The sequence below is a fragment of the Colletotrichum acutatum genome (genome assembly GCF_030867785.1).
Source record: "Colletotrichum acutatum strain CBS 112980 chromosome Unknown BDZ83scaffold_12, whole genome shotgun sequence".
Taxonomy (NCBI): domain Eukaryota; kingdom Fungi; phylum Ascomycota; class Sordariomycetes; order Glomerellales; family Glomerellaceae; genus Colletotrichum; species Colletotrichum acutatum.
Genome location: NW_026849006.1, coordinates 85,672 through 101,088, shown reverse-complemented (window position 1 = coordinate 101,088; position 15,417 = coordinate 85,672). Strand labels below are relative to the sequence as shown.

The window sequence follows — 15,417 nt, the reverse complement described above, 5'->3', positions numbered from 1 at the left end:
CTCATTGTAAGGTATCTACACCGGAGACAGGCGGAGACCGGACACCTCCGTTCAAGCTTAGCTCACGTGCCCGCAGATGTCCGCTTCCCCCCCACTCCCATCAAGATTCCTACATCATTAATGTTTTCCCAGCTTTCCAAAGTGATTGAACCAACTGTGTATATTGAGACGAAATCATTCTCGTCTTCATTGAACACTTTTCACTCCGTCTCTAAGAAGCTTCTCGTAAATCAAAACCCGCAGCCATGGCTCCCAAGAACCGCGTTATTATCGACTCCGACCCAGGTAAGATATGAATGAGCAAAACCTCCCCCAAAAGGGTATCATGATGTGCAAGTAAGCTCATACATCTCTCCCAGGCATCGACGATGTCATGGCTATGCTCCTGGCCCTGTCGGCCTCTCCTGAGGAGCTTGAGGTCATGATGATTTCAGTCACCTACGGAAACGTGCCTCTGCAAAGGTGAGTTTAAAGCCGCGCAAGGAGACTTTGAATGTCTTGGTCTAACCCTTTGATGATGATAAAGCTGCCTGAAGAACGTCGTTGCCCTCTTCCACGTTTTGGAAAAGGAGATTGCGTGGCGCAAGGAGAACGGAAAGCCCGAGGGCTTCGAGTCCCTCAAGGCCTACAAGCCCATCGTGGCAGTCGGTGCCGAGCACGCTCTGGAAGACGACGAGCTGGCCGCTGACTACTTCCGTAAGACACATACCTCGGTAAATCCTCCCCAGGTGTCCATCTCCTGACTCGCCTATAGACGGACTCGACGGCCTTCACGGCGTCCACGAGAAGCACCCCCACCTCTCCCCGGACGACCGCTGGCAGTCCCTCTTCCATACCGAGAAGAACGTAGACCACGACCCCTCGCCCTTTAACCAGTACTTCACCCCGGCCAAGCAGGTTGCCCACAAGGAGATCCTGCGCATCCTCAAGGAGAACGAGCCCAACACCATCTCCATCTGTGTCGTCGGCCCCATGACCAACGTGGCCCTTGCCGCCGCCGAGGACCCGGAAACCTTCCTCCGCGTCAAGGAGCTCTGCGTCATGGGCGGCGCCGTCCACGTCGAGGGAAACATCACCCCCCACGGCGAGTTCAACACCGTCGCCGACGCCGTTGCCGCCGCGCGCGTCTTCGCCCTGACGTCCCCGACCCCGCGCTCCACCATGCCGCCCATCTCGGACAAGAAGTCTTCCTTGCCCCCTTACCCAGCTAGGCTGTCCAAGAAGCTCAAGCTGACGCTGTTCCCCCTCGACATCACGACCCCGCACCTGCTCCGCCAGAACTACTTCACCGAGACCATCAAGCCCATCGTGGCGTCCGGGAGCCCCCTCGGCCAGTGGGTCAACCATTTCATGTCAAAGTGCTTCGACAAGATCATAGAGCTGGAGGGCGACGGACAGGAGCCCGGCCTCTCCCTGCACGACCCCTTGACCGTCTGGTACCTATTGACGCAGTCCGATCCCAAGTGGAAGGCCACCGCTGAGCCGGAGGACATCCGCATCGAGACCACGGGCCAGTGGACGCGCGGTATGCACGTCATCGACCGCAGGCTCCGCGTCAAGTACAACGAGGCCGCCCTCGAGGCCAGCGAGACGGGCGATGCCGTCGACGTCTTGACCCTGGCTGAGGTCCCCGGTGATACCGGCGGCTGGCTCAGCACCAGCAGGGGCAACAGGGTCAACAGGATGGTTGAGTCCCCCGGCGAAGAATTGTTTGCCCCTGACTTGATGAAGAGAATTTTCGGATAAAGATGGGGAGACAAAGGACGTATATTTTCAGCCACCCACCTCTATATGTGTGTGAGCGTGGGGGCTCTTTTGTTGTTGATGTCTCGTGTCAGCACAAACGTGGTTTTGAGACTGTAACAGCATGGAGGAAAGATCTGGATAGAAGAAGAAAGGCAGGCGCATACCCCGTAGGAAAACCCAATGTCATTCTATAGCAACCCCCAAATATGTGCAAACGCCGTTGTTCTGTGTGTGTGTGTGTAGGTGTGTGGGTGCATGCGCATGTGCAAGTGTGCATGAAATGCGCGCACGCCTGTCTGCCTGCCAGTCCCAATGGCAGCAGTGCAATTTCATGTCCTTCCCAACTCTCGGGTATCCCGCTCGTAATTAAACATCCCGTGACTCAGTATGTCACTTTCATCCTCGAAGAGCCATCTTTGCTTCTTTTTTCTTTTCTCTCTTGTGTATGCGCATGCTTCATACGTGCTTGGTTCCTCCAATAGCAGAACCCTTGACTTGGGTCCAGTCAATGCTCTCGTCTAGTGCCTCGTCTACCAGGCCGATCGTGCAGACATTGTCGCCTCGGACGAGATAGAGGCCGAGGGGCACTTCGACAGAGGGTTCGCTGCTCTCGGGGGTTTGGATGACTCGCTCTTGGGCACTGCTGAGGACCTAGGGCGCAAGATGTGTGTTACTTAGGCGCGCTCCAGAAGACGAGAGAGAGTTGTGAAGGGGGCAGGGGAAGGCGCATTACAAGGTTCGTGGACTGGTCCGCGGCTTCCAATGTGCCCACCAAGATTCGCGAATCCGACGTCACGATGAGGACTTTCTCTAGTTGGGAGAGAAGGACCGTCAGTATGTCATCCGGGAAGCAGCACTCGAGGCTGGTAGTTTGGGGAGGACGCACTGTTGAGGTAGCCTCCGAGGGTTGCCATAACTGCGGAGATCTTGAGGTCGAAGAGGTATAATATTTGGTATGGAGCTTGGGTACTTAGTCGCGTGAAGAATTGGATCGTCGGCTGCTTGGATTTGTTTGATCAGAGGGTACTCGGAACTGTCGCCAGTGGTAATATCGCAGTGTTGAATCCAGAAGTTTGGCTGGTGAAATTCGGGAATTCTGAGTGGAGGGATCTTGGAGCTCTCAAGCTAAGCCACTTGGGGCCAAGGTAAGCATGACAAGGTCTGGCCCGTGCACTCCCGATCGTTTGTCCTTTCCTTTCAATAAACCGTTAGATGTCACTAGAGCTCTCAGCTGGCATCAAAGCTATTACAACTCACTGCTACGAATTAGCCCAACATGGGCGATCGAATTGTTTCCTTGCCATCGCAACAATTAGAAGCTTATGATAGGTCGCCTTCTTCTATTCAATGATGGCTCAGCAAGATGCCGTTGACGCCAGTGCCGGGCAAGCGCCACACTCAGCCCTCACAAGTCAAAGCCCTTCGCCATGGTACCGAGATTGCTGGTCTCAAAAGGGGATGGCTGCCAAGATCCCAGGTTGAAATATCAAGCTCACTAGACTGCTGTGCCGCATGAACCTACTCGGCCTGCCATACTCACTGGGCGACGAACCCCGGCAGCGACATCACCTGCTCAATTGGGTGTGGCACTGGGCTGAGATTCGTTTTTGCGCTTTTAAAGACACCGCGATTGCCTCTTCACCGCCGTGTAGCGGGTGGTTTCGTTTCGACCATGTCTCCAGACGAGAGATATATCTCACTGTTCGCTAAGGCAACAATTCGACTCTCTTCCCCCTCGGGTCAGGATGTATAGCAGCATCACCGCGTTCCCTCGATATGAACGCATCTCCCCAAGATGACAGGCCCAGCCAGAGCAAGAAGTACACGCTCAACCAGACTCAAGAGAGAGCGGTACGGCGCTTACTGTTTCTGTGCGCATTGGTCTTTGATGCCCTAACAGTGACGCTCGTCGTCTTTCTATGCGTCGGCGCATGGACAAAGTCGGGTGGTTTGAGATCGTCAAAAGGTATCAATAACAGAGAGGCTCATCTAGCTACTGTAAGTCGGACTCGGGGTCGGGAGGACAACCATCTCTTCCCCGCCCGTCTCCATATGCATGTACTGACAATGAATGACAGTGGTCAGCGGCATACGTCCGGCGAGGGTCAGCCGACGAGACCACGGTTGTCTTCAGTTGGCACCTCAGCAGCTACTGCTACTCGCACTTAGGACGAGAGGCATGTGTTCGCCGGACTCCCGGCGCCCCCTTTGACCTCGATGACATTGTGGACGACGTCGCCTATGCAATACGAGTGGGTTCGTCCTATTCGTCAAGCAGAGGCACCTTCCCGGCTCTGGAAGCGCTAGACATTGACCTCAGGACGGCCTCCAAAGTCACTTCGTCCAAGAAGGCGTTCATCGCCTACATCATTTTCATGGTGGTAATAGCGTGCCTCTGGTCCTGGCACTTCTTCGTCGGCACGGTTCCGGGCGCACCCAACTGTGATCAATTCCTGGCCGCGTCGTTTACGGTAGCGGGGGCGGTCCTGCTCTACGCCTCGGCCCACACAACCCGTGCGGCCCTTGAGGCGGACGGCATCCTCGCCCAATACGAGAGCGTCTTCAAGTACCACAGCGCCGGTACTTCGACACTCGTCGTCACATGGATCGCCTCGGCAAGCCATTTCCTCGCGGTAACGATGTATACGGTTGCAGTGGCCATTGGCAAACGACTGCGTAAGCCAGACCGATACCCGCTAGAGTCGGAGCCGTCAGACATGGGTCCGACTAATGACGTACGCAGAGCGAGGGAGGCGGAAGTGCCAGCGGAAGTCGACAGAGATGATTCTTATACGAGGCGTCTCGAGGTATTCATGCGCGTGCGTGGTCAGAGACGAAGATCAGAACTAAGTTCCTTTCGCATGAACCGCAATAGCGGAGAATGCCGGAGGACTGATGCGAATGGCGATATCTGGTTGCCGGTTTACTCGAGGGTCGATCCGAACGCGACGCGTGCACCGGTAAAGCCAAGCGTTGCGACCGGTCCGCCTATTGGAATACCGGATGCGAGCGCGGCTACGGGTGGTCAATCTCGCGCGGGCAATGTGGTGGATGAGCCAGCGCCGGTCTATGAGCGGTATCAAACTGCGTCATCACGCCGCCCGTGAGGTACTCTGTAGGTAGATAGGATCCAAGAGTTAGGGATAGAGATGTGTTTTATGTAATATACGATGAGAAGATATATGATATACCCATATTAGTTCACGATGCTGGAATCAGATGATACACAGTCTACTTAGCTGCAGCTCAGGTCTGTAATATGTCACAAAGTCAACCTATAGCGGGAGCCGTCCAATTCAAACGGACGGGGCCGTCTCCAACCACAAGAGACCGCTGAACGGGCACCAGCTGGGTCAGGTTCCACGCTAGGTAGGGTCGCGGGCCCAAAATTCTAGCGCGACAACTCCGACTCCAGCACATCTTAAATCTGACCTCATCCGACCAACTCGTCCCTAAATTTCCTTTAATCAACCACATCTCCCGCTGCCCACGATGTCGTCTCACGATACACCAACCATCTACGCAGAACTCCTCACAAATATCCGCCAGCTCTCCGTCGCAGTCACCCTCCCCTCACCAGCAGGAGGCCAAACCAAAGCCCTCATCGCTCCGGACGGCGCAACGCTGCACATCCACCACGCAGGCACAGAAACCTCATTCCCGCTGCCCGGAAGGGTCCTCGCTCAGGCAGGAGCTCCCACAGCCTTACCCTTACCCCCACGACCGCCTTCAGCCTCATCATCATCAGCAGCAGCACCAGCCTCGCAAACGCTATCATGGCGTCTCCCGCTAGCAGACTCCCCAGCGGCGCGCAGCAGCACCAGCCCCGCAGATGACCCCGTCCCCTGGACGGCGCGGGACCTCCTTCCCGGCTCGGTCGTCGCGTGCAGACGCTGCGCCGCGGTCGTCGTGCCCGGCGGTAAAACGAGGGAGTGGAAGGACTTACCGAGTGAGAACTGGGCGGAGATGATGGACTTTTGGCACTGTCATAAGCCTAGCACGAATCATGAGGATGAGCATGAGCACGGCGCGAATGGGGAGGGCAAGGGGCACGGCAAGGAGGACCATGAGCATCTGACTAGGCGCGGGTACGGAGCCAACTCGTCCATTGCCGCGCAGCCTGGCGTCGGCATGGTGGACTTGACGTCGTTTCTGTTTTGCGAGGCTGATTGTGTTGGTCTCAAGGTAAGCGGCTCTCTTTCCCTCTCTGTTTCTTCATCTCTGTTTTGTCACTCGCATCTTCAACACATTATGTTGGGATTCGTCTCTTCGATACATGTTACCGTGTATCCTCAAGCCAGGGGGCATTAAGAAGGAGGCCATGTCGGCAGCAACACGCTACCAACTCAGTGATCTGGTCACCGATACTCCGCCCCTATATGAACCATCCAAAAAACATACGCCGTCGTCCCCTGCGCGAGCGCAGGGGAGTGCTTTCCGAAGCGCAAGACTCCGAAACCTCTACACCCCTTCGTGTGTGTAAGATGGTTTTTGGGTATTGAACTTGGGTTTGTAAAAGACGGTTGGCCCTCTCGCTTTCACTGGGGTTGTCCAGAGCCTCGGAGACCCCGGGATAAACAGCGAGGGACATTGAACGAATACTTTTTCCATTTCGCGTACACCGTCACGATCCATTTCGTATACTCTTCTTCTTCGTCTTCTCTCTTCTCTCCTTGCTTACTCTTCTTCTCTCCACTCCAGTTTTCTCTCCCATCATCAGATGCCGTACCCCAAGCATCCTCCAGCTCAGAAGTCCTAGCTGGAGGAGGAGTAGGAGACTCTGACTCTGCTTCTGATCCCACACCACCCCCGCGAATGCTCAACATCGCCTGCTTCGCCTGCGCCTCCCACCTCGGCTTCTTCAACGTAGCCATCTCCTCCGTCGTCCTACTAAAATGGCAAGTGTCATGCCAGACGATCACATCACGCCCCACGGCCGTAGCCGAGGCGGCAGCACTGCCCTCCAGCACAGACTGCCTAGCCGCGACCCTCATCGCGACCCTCTCCCGCTCAGGCTCCTCCAAATCAGTCGTCGTCCCCGCCTTCCAATCCACCCAGAACCTAGTTTCTTCTTCCAGCGATGGCGGCGAGGCTGTACCGCCTGCCCTGCACCTCTGGATCCTCAACAGTAACATCACCTACGCATCATCTTCCTTCTCTTCTTCCTCCCCTTCCTCCCCTGCCGCCTCTTACCAACGCAACAAACGCGCAGCCATCAAACTGCTATACAAAGAAATCTCCCAAGACGAAGCAGACGACATGCTCGAGTCCATGACGTCCGACGTGCAAGAGGTCAACCTCCCTCTCCCGGCCATCGTCGCCGCGGCAGAGGGGTTGAAGCGGAGTAGTGAGCTTTTACCGCCAGTTGAGCGGGGGTTTAAAGGGTGGCATGTCGGGTTGATGGACAAATGGGAGCTAGCAAGCTAGTCAGCCATTCAGCCTCGGCTGGGACGGTGGTAAGCTCGTTGATGATGTTGAATCGGGGGGGGGGGGAGCGGAGCCGAGAGCAGAGGTACAAAAAGTATATGGCCATTGGAGCGTGGGAGGAGCGAGGTACTCGAGAGAAGGAGCCAGAGAGAGAAGTGGAAATTGAAGCTGCGAAGAATGGATGGCACAAATGATACCGCATCCTTTCGAGAGATTTTGACCACGAACCTACCCTCCTCCATAGTCTAGACTCTCTTACATAGCGTAACAATAATGTAGCTCTAACCGAGCCACCCCTCCGTACAATGATCATAAGTCCTGTCAAATGAGGCTGTGCAAGGTTCAGCATTACAAGCCTCACCGAGTTCCTGATGCTATCTATGCCATTCAATAACCAAGATTTAATCAAACCGCATGATTCATCCACTACCACCGTCCGTCTGCTTTAGTCAGCGTATCGTCTTTACGTAGAGGGAGACGGCCAATATCTCAACACGAAGCACACCCTCATATCAGGACGCAAAACAGGCAAAAGGGGACATTATTGTTCGTAACTTGGCGAGCCATGAATTGGTGCAACAGCCTACAAGTTGCAATGTGAATAATACAATAAATCCTCCGCGCCGCCATTTTTTCCTTTCATCTTTTTCATCAGAAAAAAAAGATGAAAACAAGTTATATTGACAACATTCCTCCCCGCCACCACCCGCCGCCTTCCATTGCTCCTTATTCTCCTCTTTTGCATTTCCCATTCATCAGCCATCAATTCCCTCTGTAGGGTGTGAAATGGCGACAGCTGGAGAACAGAAAAAGAAGAGACAACCACCACTGCCAAAGTTCACCAAGTTGCCCTCCTGGTTTGACAACCCATCAACACCCTGGAAATGCCTCCCCTAACCCCCTTTGGATATGGTGAACAAAAAATTGATAATTACATATTCAACCCAGACAGCGTGGCATGCGCGTTGTGTTGTTGGTGTTTGAGTTCTCTGCGATATTGGTATCACGGAAATGACTGACTGCGAAGGGAACGACCTGTCCCGGGTCTCGCTCTAAAAAGAGGAATGTACAGAAGAGATGATGCTGAGAATGGAAAAGGAAAAGGAGAGAGATTGAGAGAACGGAAGACGGCGTGAGATAAGGGAAAACCATGTTCACGAGCGGATGAAGGTAATTACGCCGCCCGGGAGACATGCCATGTCTGCGGTCGTATGAGGTGTTTTGGAGTAATGAAAATAGTGTGCGCGTCGGATAGTGAGACGGATTGAGAGTGAGTTTGCGCGGGATAGTATGTGGGTGTGCGTGTTTGTGAGTGTGTAGCGACAGAGATTTGGTGATAAGTGTGAGGGATGTAACGAGTGGACTTTTGAGTGCTCTAAGCCGTCTATGCTGGAATGCAGAGGCCCCCGCCGAAAACGATGCTCCGGAAAAGACCTGGGTATAAAAAAGGACGGATCATGATTTTGAGTGTCGTGAAGCGCCATGGATGTGAGCGGAGCTCGCAGGTGTCGCACAATGGCCATTAATGTCTCATCACCGCCATGGCTTCAAGGCATTTTGTCGATTGAACCTAGAGACGATTTTGCTTGTTGATCTCGCCAAGGTTTAACCAGCTCATGTCTGAAGAGGTGGCTGCCAGGGCGAGGGGCGGCTGTTGGCTAACACCGTTGGGAGCACTGGTCTGCGTTTGCCGTTGCGGGAGGCTTGGAGCTAGCGATGTAGGGTAAAGGCTCTCGGCATAAACACTGCTTGGAGCGCGGTCCGCTCCCCAGGGCCTTGAGGGGCCGGTAGGATCCCATGTGTCCCGAACACTCTCGGGGATGCCGCTCGAGTACCCCGAAGATGCGTTCGACGTGGGTCTTCGGGGGGATTCGATCTTGCCAGAGACTCCATCGCGGAAGGGAATCTGGTTCGAGTAGTTTGACACCGTCGGGCTGCCAGAGACGACACGGCTCAGTTCTGGCCGGCCATCGTGCTGAATAGGCGGAACAGTGGACAAGTCCTGGGTGATGAGGTGCAGAGGAGGGACGGTAGCGGAGTCTTGCGTGATGCGGTTCTTGGGAGTGTTAGAGTAGTGAGAGGTCTCGGAATCGACGGTTGTACGCTTAGAGTTGCCGAATCCGAGGATGTTGAGCGCGCTGCCGCCGGACCAGTAACGGTTCCAGCCAGAGCTTCTGCGCGTCTCGCCAGCACGACCGACGGGGGCTCCTCGCGGGGTAGGGCGAGGCTCAACCACGTCGGCGGCGAACGAAACACCCTTTTCGTCGCGGGAAGGGGGTGCGAGAGCCGGTGCCTCGTTCATCTGGGGAAGGGGCTTGCCGATTGTGCTCTTGAAGAAGCTGTTGGATGTATCACGCTTGCTTCCACTGCGAGCAACACCGGAAGACTTGGGTGCATTGCCGTTGACCTTGCCCATCAAAATCGCCATGGAGGAGAATGATCCGGCCGAGTCTTGTTGCTGATGACCACGGAAGTGAGGAGCAGAGTTGAAATCGTCGTTGCCGTATCCAAGTCCAGCCTTCTCATCGGGGAAACCCCTGGGGCTCATGCCCCTCGGGTCCTGACCGCCCTCCACGTTTTGCTGGTTCTTGCCACGACGTTTTCGGATGCAGAAGAGGATCAGGCCGAGGAGGATCATGATACCGGTAATGGTACCAAGGACAATGCCAAGTATGGCGTTGGCACTGACTGCGGCGGGGGCACCAGCAGCAGCAGCCGTCTCGGTGCTGGCAGATGAAGATGCAGAGGCGGAGAGAGTCGCGGCGGCAGACGCGGACGCAGAGGCTGACGCGGACGCAGGAAGGGTAGAGATGGAGCTGGCCGAAGTGCTAGATCTGGAGCTGGAACTCGTTGCGGTTGAGCTCGCAGTGGTGCTGCTGGTCGATTCGCTTGTGGCGAGAACCTCCTGCTCGTTCAACTTTTGGGCAGCATCTTCCCAGCTATTTTGGCGCGCGTTGAAGATGCAGAGAACATCGTCGACGGCACCTGATCCTCCTGAAAAAACGACGGTTCCATCAGAACCCTGAGCGAGAGCGTAGTTGGATCGCGTGCCCGTAGGCGCCAGGGTGCTGTTGTAAGCAGGCCAGTCACTCAGGGTCAAAGATGCGCGCTTCTCAATCTCGCCCTCCACACTGCGCGCCTTCGCCTTCGATACTGCCTGGGAGTTGGTCACAGGCGCGCCCGCCGCGTCGATCAGGACCATGCGCTTGACCACGTTTGGCGCAACGGAAAGGTCAAACGTGTACAAACTCTTGCTTCCGTCGTCTCCGTTCATGATAATTGCGCGGATCGCAGTCGTGTCCTTCAGCAAGGGTTCCCCGAGGGTCGCACCCGAGTCGGTCCATTTCGTATCGGGGTTGAAGAGCATAACCTTGCTGTTTGTTGTGCTGCCTCCAATGACAACCGCTTGTGTGTCGGACCATGTGAGGACAATGGGATTTACGACAGGCGGTGCTGACGATTCGTAGGCTCGGGTGCTGTAAGGCGCGGATGCTCCGACAACAAAAGTCTGCGTGGAAGGGCCAGAGTAACCATCCTGACTGCCACCGTACATAATAATCTGGTCAGTTCCAGGGAGATATGTTGCTCCGTGGAGAAGACGGTCCTGCGTGACGTGGTCCTGTGGTGAGATGGACTCCCATTTCCCTGTCGCGTAGGTGAACTTTTGAAGTCCGTGATAATCTGTTGACGTGCCCTTGCCTCCTACAATGTACAAGCCGGCCTTGCTAGCATCGGTGGGGTTGGAGCCAACGCAGACAGCGCCTGTCACTGCCTCGCCTTGCGCCAAGGTCTTCCATTGGGCTCCTTCTTCGAGCGAAAGTGACTGGAAAGCACCGGAGGAATATGTGTAAAGAACGTTGTTGTAAATGACCGAACAGATGTTGTCCAAAGCGACTTTGGGTTCGGGGAGCTTCATCGTGATCGTGCCCTGTGATGTATTTTTTGAGAATGGTGGATGTTGTCGTCGAGGTAAACTGGGTTCGGGGTTGAGTGGGTAGAATGCGTGTAGTCTACAGCATATCGTTAAAATGCCTGTAGAATCGTTGGGTGTTGATGCAGTTCCTCACAATGAAAAAAAAGATGGTCCGACGCAGACGGTGAGATGACTGCTGGCAGATGGTCTACTCAGCAATGGTCCAATAATCCAAATGCAACAGCCAGCGCCCTCGAGGCTTCCAAACGGTCGAAATGTCGAAGTGAGTCCGGTCGGCTGCTCCTTAGCTCGCGCGACGGGAAGGCGAAGATGAAAATCGAGCGGAGATCCCAAGGGAGGAAGAGACTGAGCCGTTGAGGTCGAGGTGGACGGGAAGTGGTTCCCTTGTCTCGGAGTTTGATCTGCAGAACAAAGTTTCTGGTGTTTCTCGACAGACGGCTAGTTCCAGATAAACAAGAAGGCCAGGACAAAAAGGTCGGACGGTGAGATAGAAGGGAAACAAGAAGCTGTTAGTTCTCCCGAGTCCTGAGGGCCTTGGTGTCGCAAGTTTTGGGTGTGGCCAAGCGGGTGGCTCGCAGTCGTTGGTCGGATTCGTTTGTGTGTGTGAGTGTGTCGTGGATATGTCGTATCGCTCTCGGGCTATTACTGCAGCTCGTGTCGGTCGGGTCGGGAGTTTCGGTGGAAGAGGGAGAAGATGGGCAAATTGCCGCGTCTAGGAATCGAAGAGGATATTGCAATGAGCGACTCTGTGTTGTTTCTGTTCTTTCGATCTCGCGAGATTCAACGTTCCAGACGATGAGTAGCAATTCCACCTCGAAAGAGCGAAAAATGCACACACGGCACCAGAAGGAGAGAAGGAGGAGAGGAAAACGGAGACCAAGGGAGAGACCAGCAGAGCCAGAGAGGAAGAGAGGCGAATGGAAAAGAGTGGTACCCTCGCTCACCCTCGTCCGACTCTCTCTCTCAGAGCAGTCGAGCGCAGCACCAGCAGCAGTAGCAGCACCAGCACCAGCACCAGCACCCGCAACCCGCAGCAGGAGTCGACCAGGTACAGCCCAAGTTGCAGGCGAAGGAAACACGAGGCAGGGATTCGGGGAATCGTGACCGGGGGTTGCCAGGAACGTCCTGGTCCCTGGCCCGGGATGGCTTGGACTGACGACGGACGAATCAGACGGTATTGGAACCACCAAATGGAGGACAGACCAGGGGGTTCCTGGCCATCCACGGGCACCAGCGCCAAAGTAGAGGACGAGCCAAGAATACCTGGACAGGTGGTGAGACACTGCGGTGCCGCCCAGGTACAGGCCGACGACGCAGCTACCCTTGAGGCTGGATCCTAGTGCCCTTTTTTACGGTCCAGCGCGAGATTGGGAAAAGGGGGTGCTGGGGTGACAAGCCTATCAGCAAGCCCAATCTCATCGTTCCTGGACACAGGTGGAGGAGGGTGGCCATGGGTGGGAAGGGGGGCTTTGACGCCAGTCGGGTGGTACTCTACTACTCTCAGTCAGAAAGTCTCGTCCTCTTTGAGACACATGGACCGGTAGCAGCCAAACGGTTGAACGGCCAGCAGTCAATCACTACGTTGACAACGGGCGGACCTCGTTCAGCCTAGTCTCGCTCTAGTCCTGAACTGTGACTAGTGCTGGGCCTCGAGTATGCGCGTTGCTGAGTGTGCCGATGCGAGCCTGTGTCGCGCAGGTGTAAAAGCAAGTAGAGAGGCACGCCGCGCGCGCGTCGGTGAGTGTAAAGCAAGGAGAGAAAGGTCAGCCGTTGCAACTTCTAACTGCCAGTCAATTACCCTTAGCCAGTCATCTGTCTCTCTTCGTTTTCTTCTTCCTCGGCCTCGTGCCGGATGTTCAAACTTCGAAGCTGCTCGTCACTCGTGGGCTTGTGGTCCGTGGTCCGTCCGGGGTTCGATAGACTATGACTTTGCGTCCAAGGATTGAGTGGGAGGGAGGACGGACGGGCACTGGCAGTGACGGACAGATCACACCAGACGACGGCTGACTGACAGCGGTCCGTTCGCTGCTTCGTTGGTTGGCTTGGCTCCTTCAGATTGATATCTCTTATGCCATGTACCTGTTCTCCCGTTGCTTGTCTAGACGAGGCATCAGCCCATCCCTTGAAGGAGTCGAGGGCCCTGATGATGCCAGACGAGCCCAATCAAGATCTTTTTCCTTCCAATAGACCATTCGATTGACGACAAGCACTGTCAGATCCGAGAGCCCCCAAATGGGTCGAGGGGCCGCCAAGTGGACGCCTGCTCCCGGTTCTCGGCCTTCAATAATAATATCGAGACGCCTGCGGCCCTGCAACGGCACGGCGAGATGGGGCCTTTAAACAAACGGGGGGTGGAGGGCCACCGGGAAAGAGGCCAGCAGCAGGAAAGAAAAGAGGGAGTTGAAAAAGAGGCCCGTGGCAGACTGTCAGTGGGCAGAGAGTTCGAGATTTTGGACAAAACTGACTGACTGCCTGGCGTCATACAGCAGTCTCTGTCTGCACCACCTTCATCAAATTGAATGAGGATTCCGCCGTCCGGTGGATGGATGGGCCGGAAAAGCTGGGGAAAACTTTGGAAGCCAACGGGAGAGCACCGGCAGCGCAAATTGGGAGCAATAAAAAACGGCATGTCGTCCGCTGTTGGATCTTTTGGGGCCCGTGGACGAGGGAGATTGACGCGGTGACTACCCGGGTCGTCCAAATTGAGGTCTAGCGTGGCACCACGCACCGCATCCGAGCAGGTCCGGCGTCCAGGACGAGAGAATAACTTGGAAAAACAGAGTCTAGATAGCCACGTTCATGTTGCGTCTTGCCGTTTTGCACCTCGTGGGACAGTCCACCGAGATTGGGGGAGTCGAAGAACGCAGTGCAAGACCGAAAAGAGGGCGATAATGTGAGCAAACGGGCATGGTCGCCAAGCCGCCTTCAAGGAGAGTGGGAGAGGGAATCCTCAGTTCCCATTCCCACTACTACCGATGGCCGGGGTGAGGCCAGCAAGCCGCGGTAGGTGAATGCTCGTCAGGGTAGGGCCTGGATGGCAGGCCTCTGGTCTTTTCCGTTCCTGCACTGGACAAACGTAGGCGTTTCCATGCCCCGTCCTGGCTAGCTTGGCATCTCTTGACTCTGTCATGCCCGGGATGGAGTTGAGATTGGTGAGATATTCAGAGACTCTACCAGATTGCCCGCGAAAGAGAGAGACAGAAGGATAAGCCAAGGTAAAGTGGAAGAAGGTGAGTACGTACCTACGTACAACACAGTACGTACAACAAGATACGTGCAGAGAAACGGCTGCAGGTGACGGATGCAAAGTACGTACTGCCTGTCCAATGGCATTCTGGCTGAAACGCGCTAGGCAAGTCAGCCCCTGCAGCAACCGACGGTGCCCCTGAGCCATCATGGCCAAAAACCGTCAAGTGCCCACCAGCTGACGATGCAACCGCAGCCCATCCATTGGGGGACCAAAATGTCAACCCTTTCCATCTCGACTAAGGTGATGAAATGTCCACCACTCACTCGCTCGCTCAGCACCATGAGGCTATGAGCACCTGCTTGCGGTGTGCCTTCTCAGCTTAACAGCTGCAGACTGCAGTGCTGAGGTGAGGCTTGACGCCTCTAATTGTGTCCTCCAGGGGGCAATTCTGGTATGGGGCCATGGGAGGGGGGGCCTGCTCTCAAGTAGAGTGCTTGTGTCCTTTTTAAGAACATTTCTCGATATATCCATCCCCGTGTACATGTCCTCACATCCAATGAACCCCATCCACCTGCATCGGTCACATTCTAGTACACATGGTAAGCCGTTATTGTAATTTGTATCTGTATCTGTTCGGAAAGGCACGAGGCATTTGAGAGAAAAAGGAAAGGCGAGGACGGCACACTGGCCGGATTCGCTCGAATCCTTCTTAGTCGCTTCAATGCACTATCCTCATCCCTTACACCCAGGTTCTATGGATGTATGTAGGTCCGCGATCCACCGTCGAGCCGGCACGGCATCATCGGGAGGAGGAAAAGTCTCGAATCGCGTTGGGTTGGGCTCCAATGCCACGCAGCAGAGTGCCATCGACTCGAGCGCCCGAGCATCTGGAGCCATCCGCTGTTCGCACTCTCGATCAGAGGCAAGACTTCATCTTGATCAAAGCGGGAGTCGCATAAAGACAGAGAGTCCACAGAGCTTGGGGCAATGACATCAACCCTTTTTGTGTGTAGATATGCGTCAACGAGATGAAAGCTCACAGTCCTCCCAAACATTAAAAGTCTTCGTTTCTGTATTTCCCCTCTGTGACTCCTTTCCCCTCTCCTATTTTCGCCGGCCC

At 55.2% G+C, this 15,417-nt stretch overlaps 5 protein-coding genes across 5 annotated transcripts; 3 read left to right on the top strand and 2 right to left on the bottom strand.

The window, feature by feature from the left end:
- Positions 1-245: 245 nt before the first annotated feature.
- On the top strand, positions 246-1,746 carry BDZ83DRAFT_568714 (inosine-uridine preferring nucleoside hydrolase; the record flags this gene model as incomplete). Its single annotated transcript, XM_060504112.1, has 4 exons — positions 246-285; positions 360-462; positions 527-696; positions 755-1,746. 4 exons carry the CDS (start codon positions 246-248, stop codon positions 1,744-1,746), a joined length of 1,305 nt encoding a protein of 434 aa, XP_060369297.1.
- A 456-nt stretch (positions 1,747-2,202) lies between these two features.
- BDZ83DRAFT_748359 (LSM domain-containing protein) lies at positions 2,203-2,660 on the bottom strand (the record flags this gene model as incomplete). Its single annotated transcript, XM_060513602.1, has 3 exons — positions 2,203-2,397; positions 2,480-2,556; positions 2,633-2,660. 3 exons carry the CDS (start codon positions 2,658-2,660, stop codon positions 2,203-2,205), a joined length of 300 nt encoding a protein of 99 aa, XP_060369296.1.
- Positions 2,661-3,522: 862 nt separating this feature from the next.
- BDZ83DRAFT_748358 (uncharacterized protein) lies at positions 3,523-4,853 on the top strand (the record flags this gene model as incomplete). Its single annotated transcript, XM_060513601.1, has 2 exons — positions 3,523-3,744; positions 3,825-4,853. The coding sequence occupies 2 exons, from the start codon at positions 3,523-3,525 to the stop codon at positions 4,851-4,853; spliced, it is 1,251 nt and encodes a 416-aa protein (XP_060369295.1).
- Positions 4,854-4,984: 131 nt separating this feature from the next.
- On the top strand, positions 4,985-7,260 carry BDZ83DRAFT_605817 (ubiquitin-conjugating enzyme E2-binding protein). The gene is made up of 2 exons (XM_060507348.1): positions 4,985-5,931; positions 6,448-7,260. The coding sequence occupies exons 1-2, from the start codon at positions 5,239-5,241 to the stop codon at positions 7,171-7,173; spliced, it is 1,419 nt and encodes a 472-aa protein (XP_060369294.1). The 5' UTR covers positions 4,985-5,238; the 3' UTR covers positions 7,174-7,260.
- Positions 7,261-8,743: 1,483 nt separating this feature from the next.
- BDZ83DRAFT_647894 (pre-mRNA splicing factor CLF1) lies at positions 8,744-11,089 on the bottom strand (the record flags this gene model as incomplete). The annotated part of the gene is made up of 1 exon (XM_060510123.1): positions 8,744-11,089. One exon carries the CDS (start codon positions 11,087-11,089, stop codon positions 8,744-8,746), a length of 2,346 nt encoding a protein of 781 aa, XP_060369293.1.
- Positions 11,090-15,417: the final 4,328 nt, after the last annotated feature.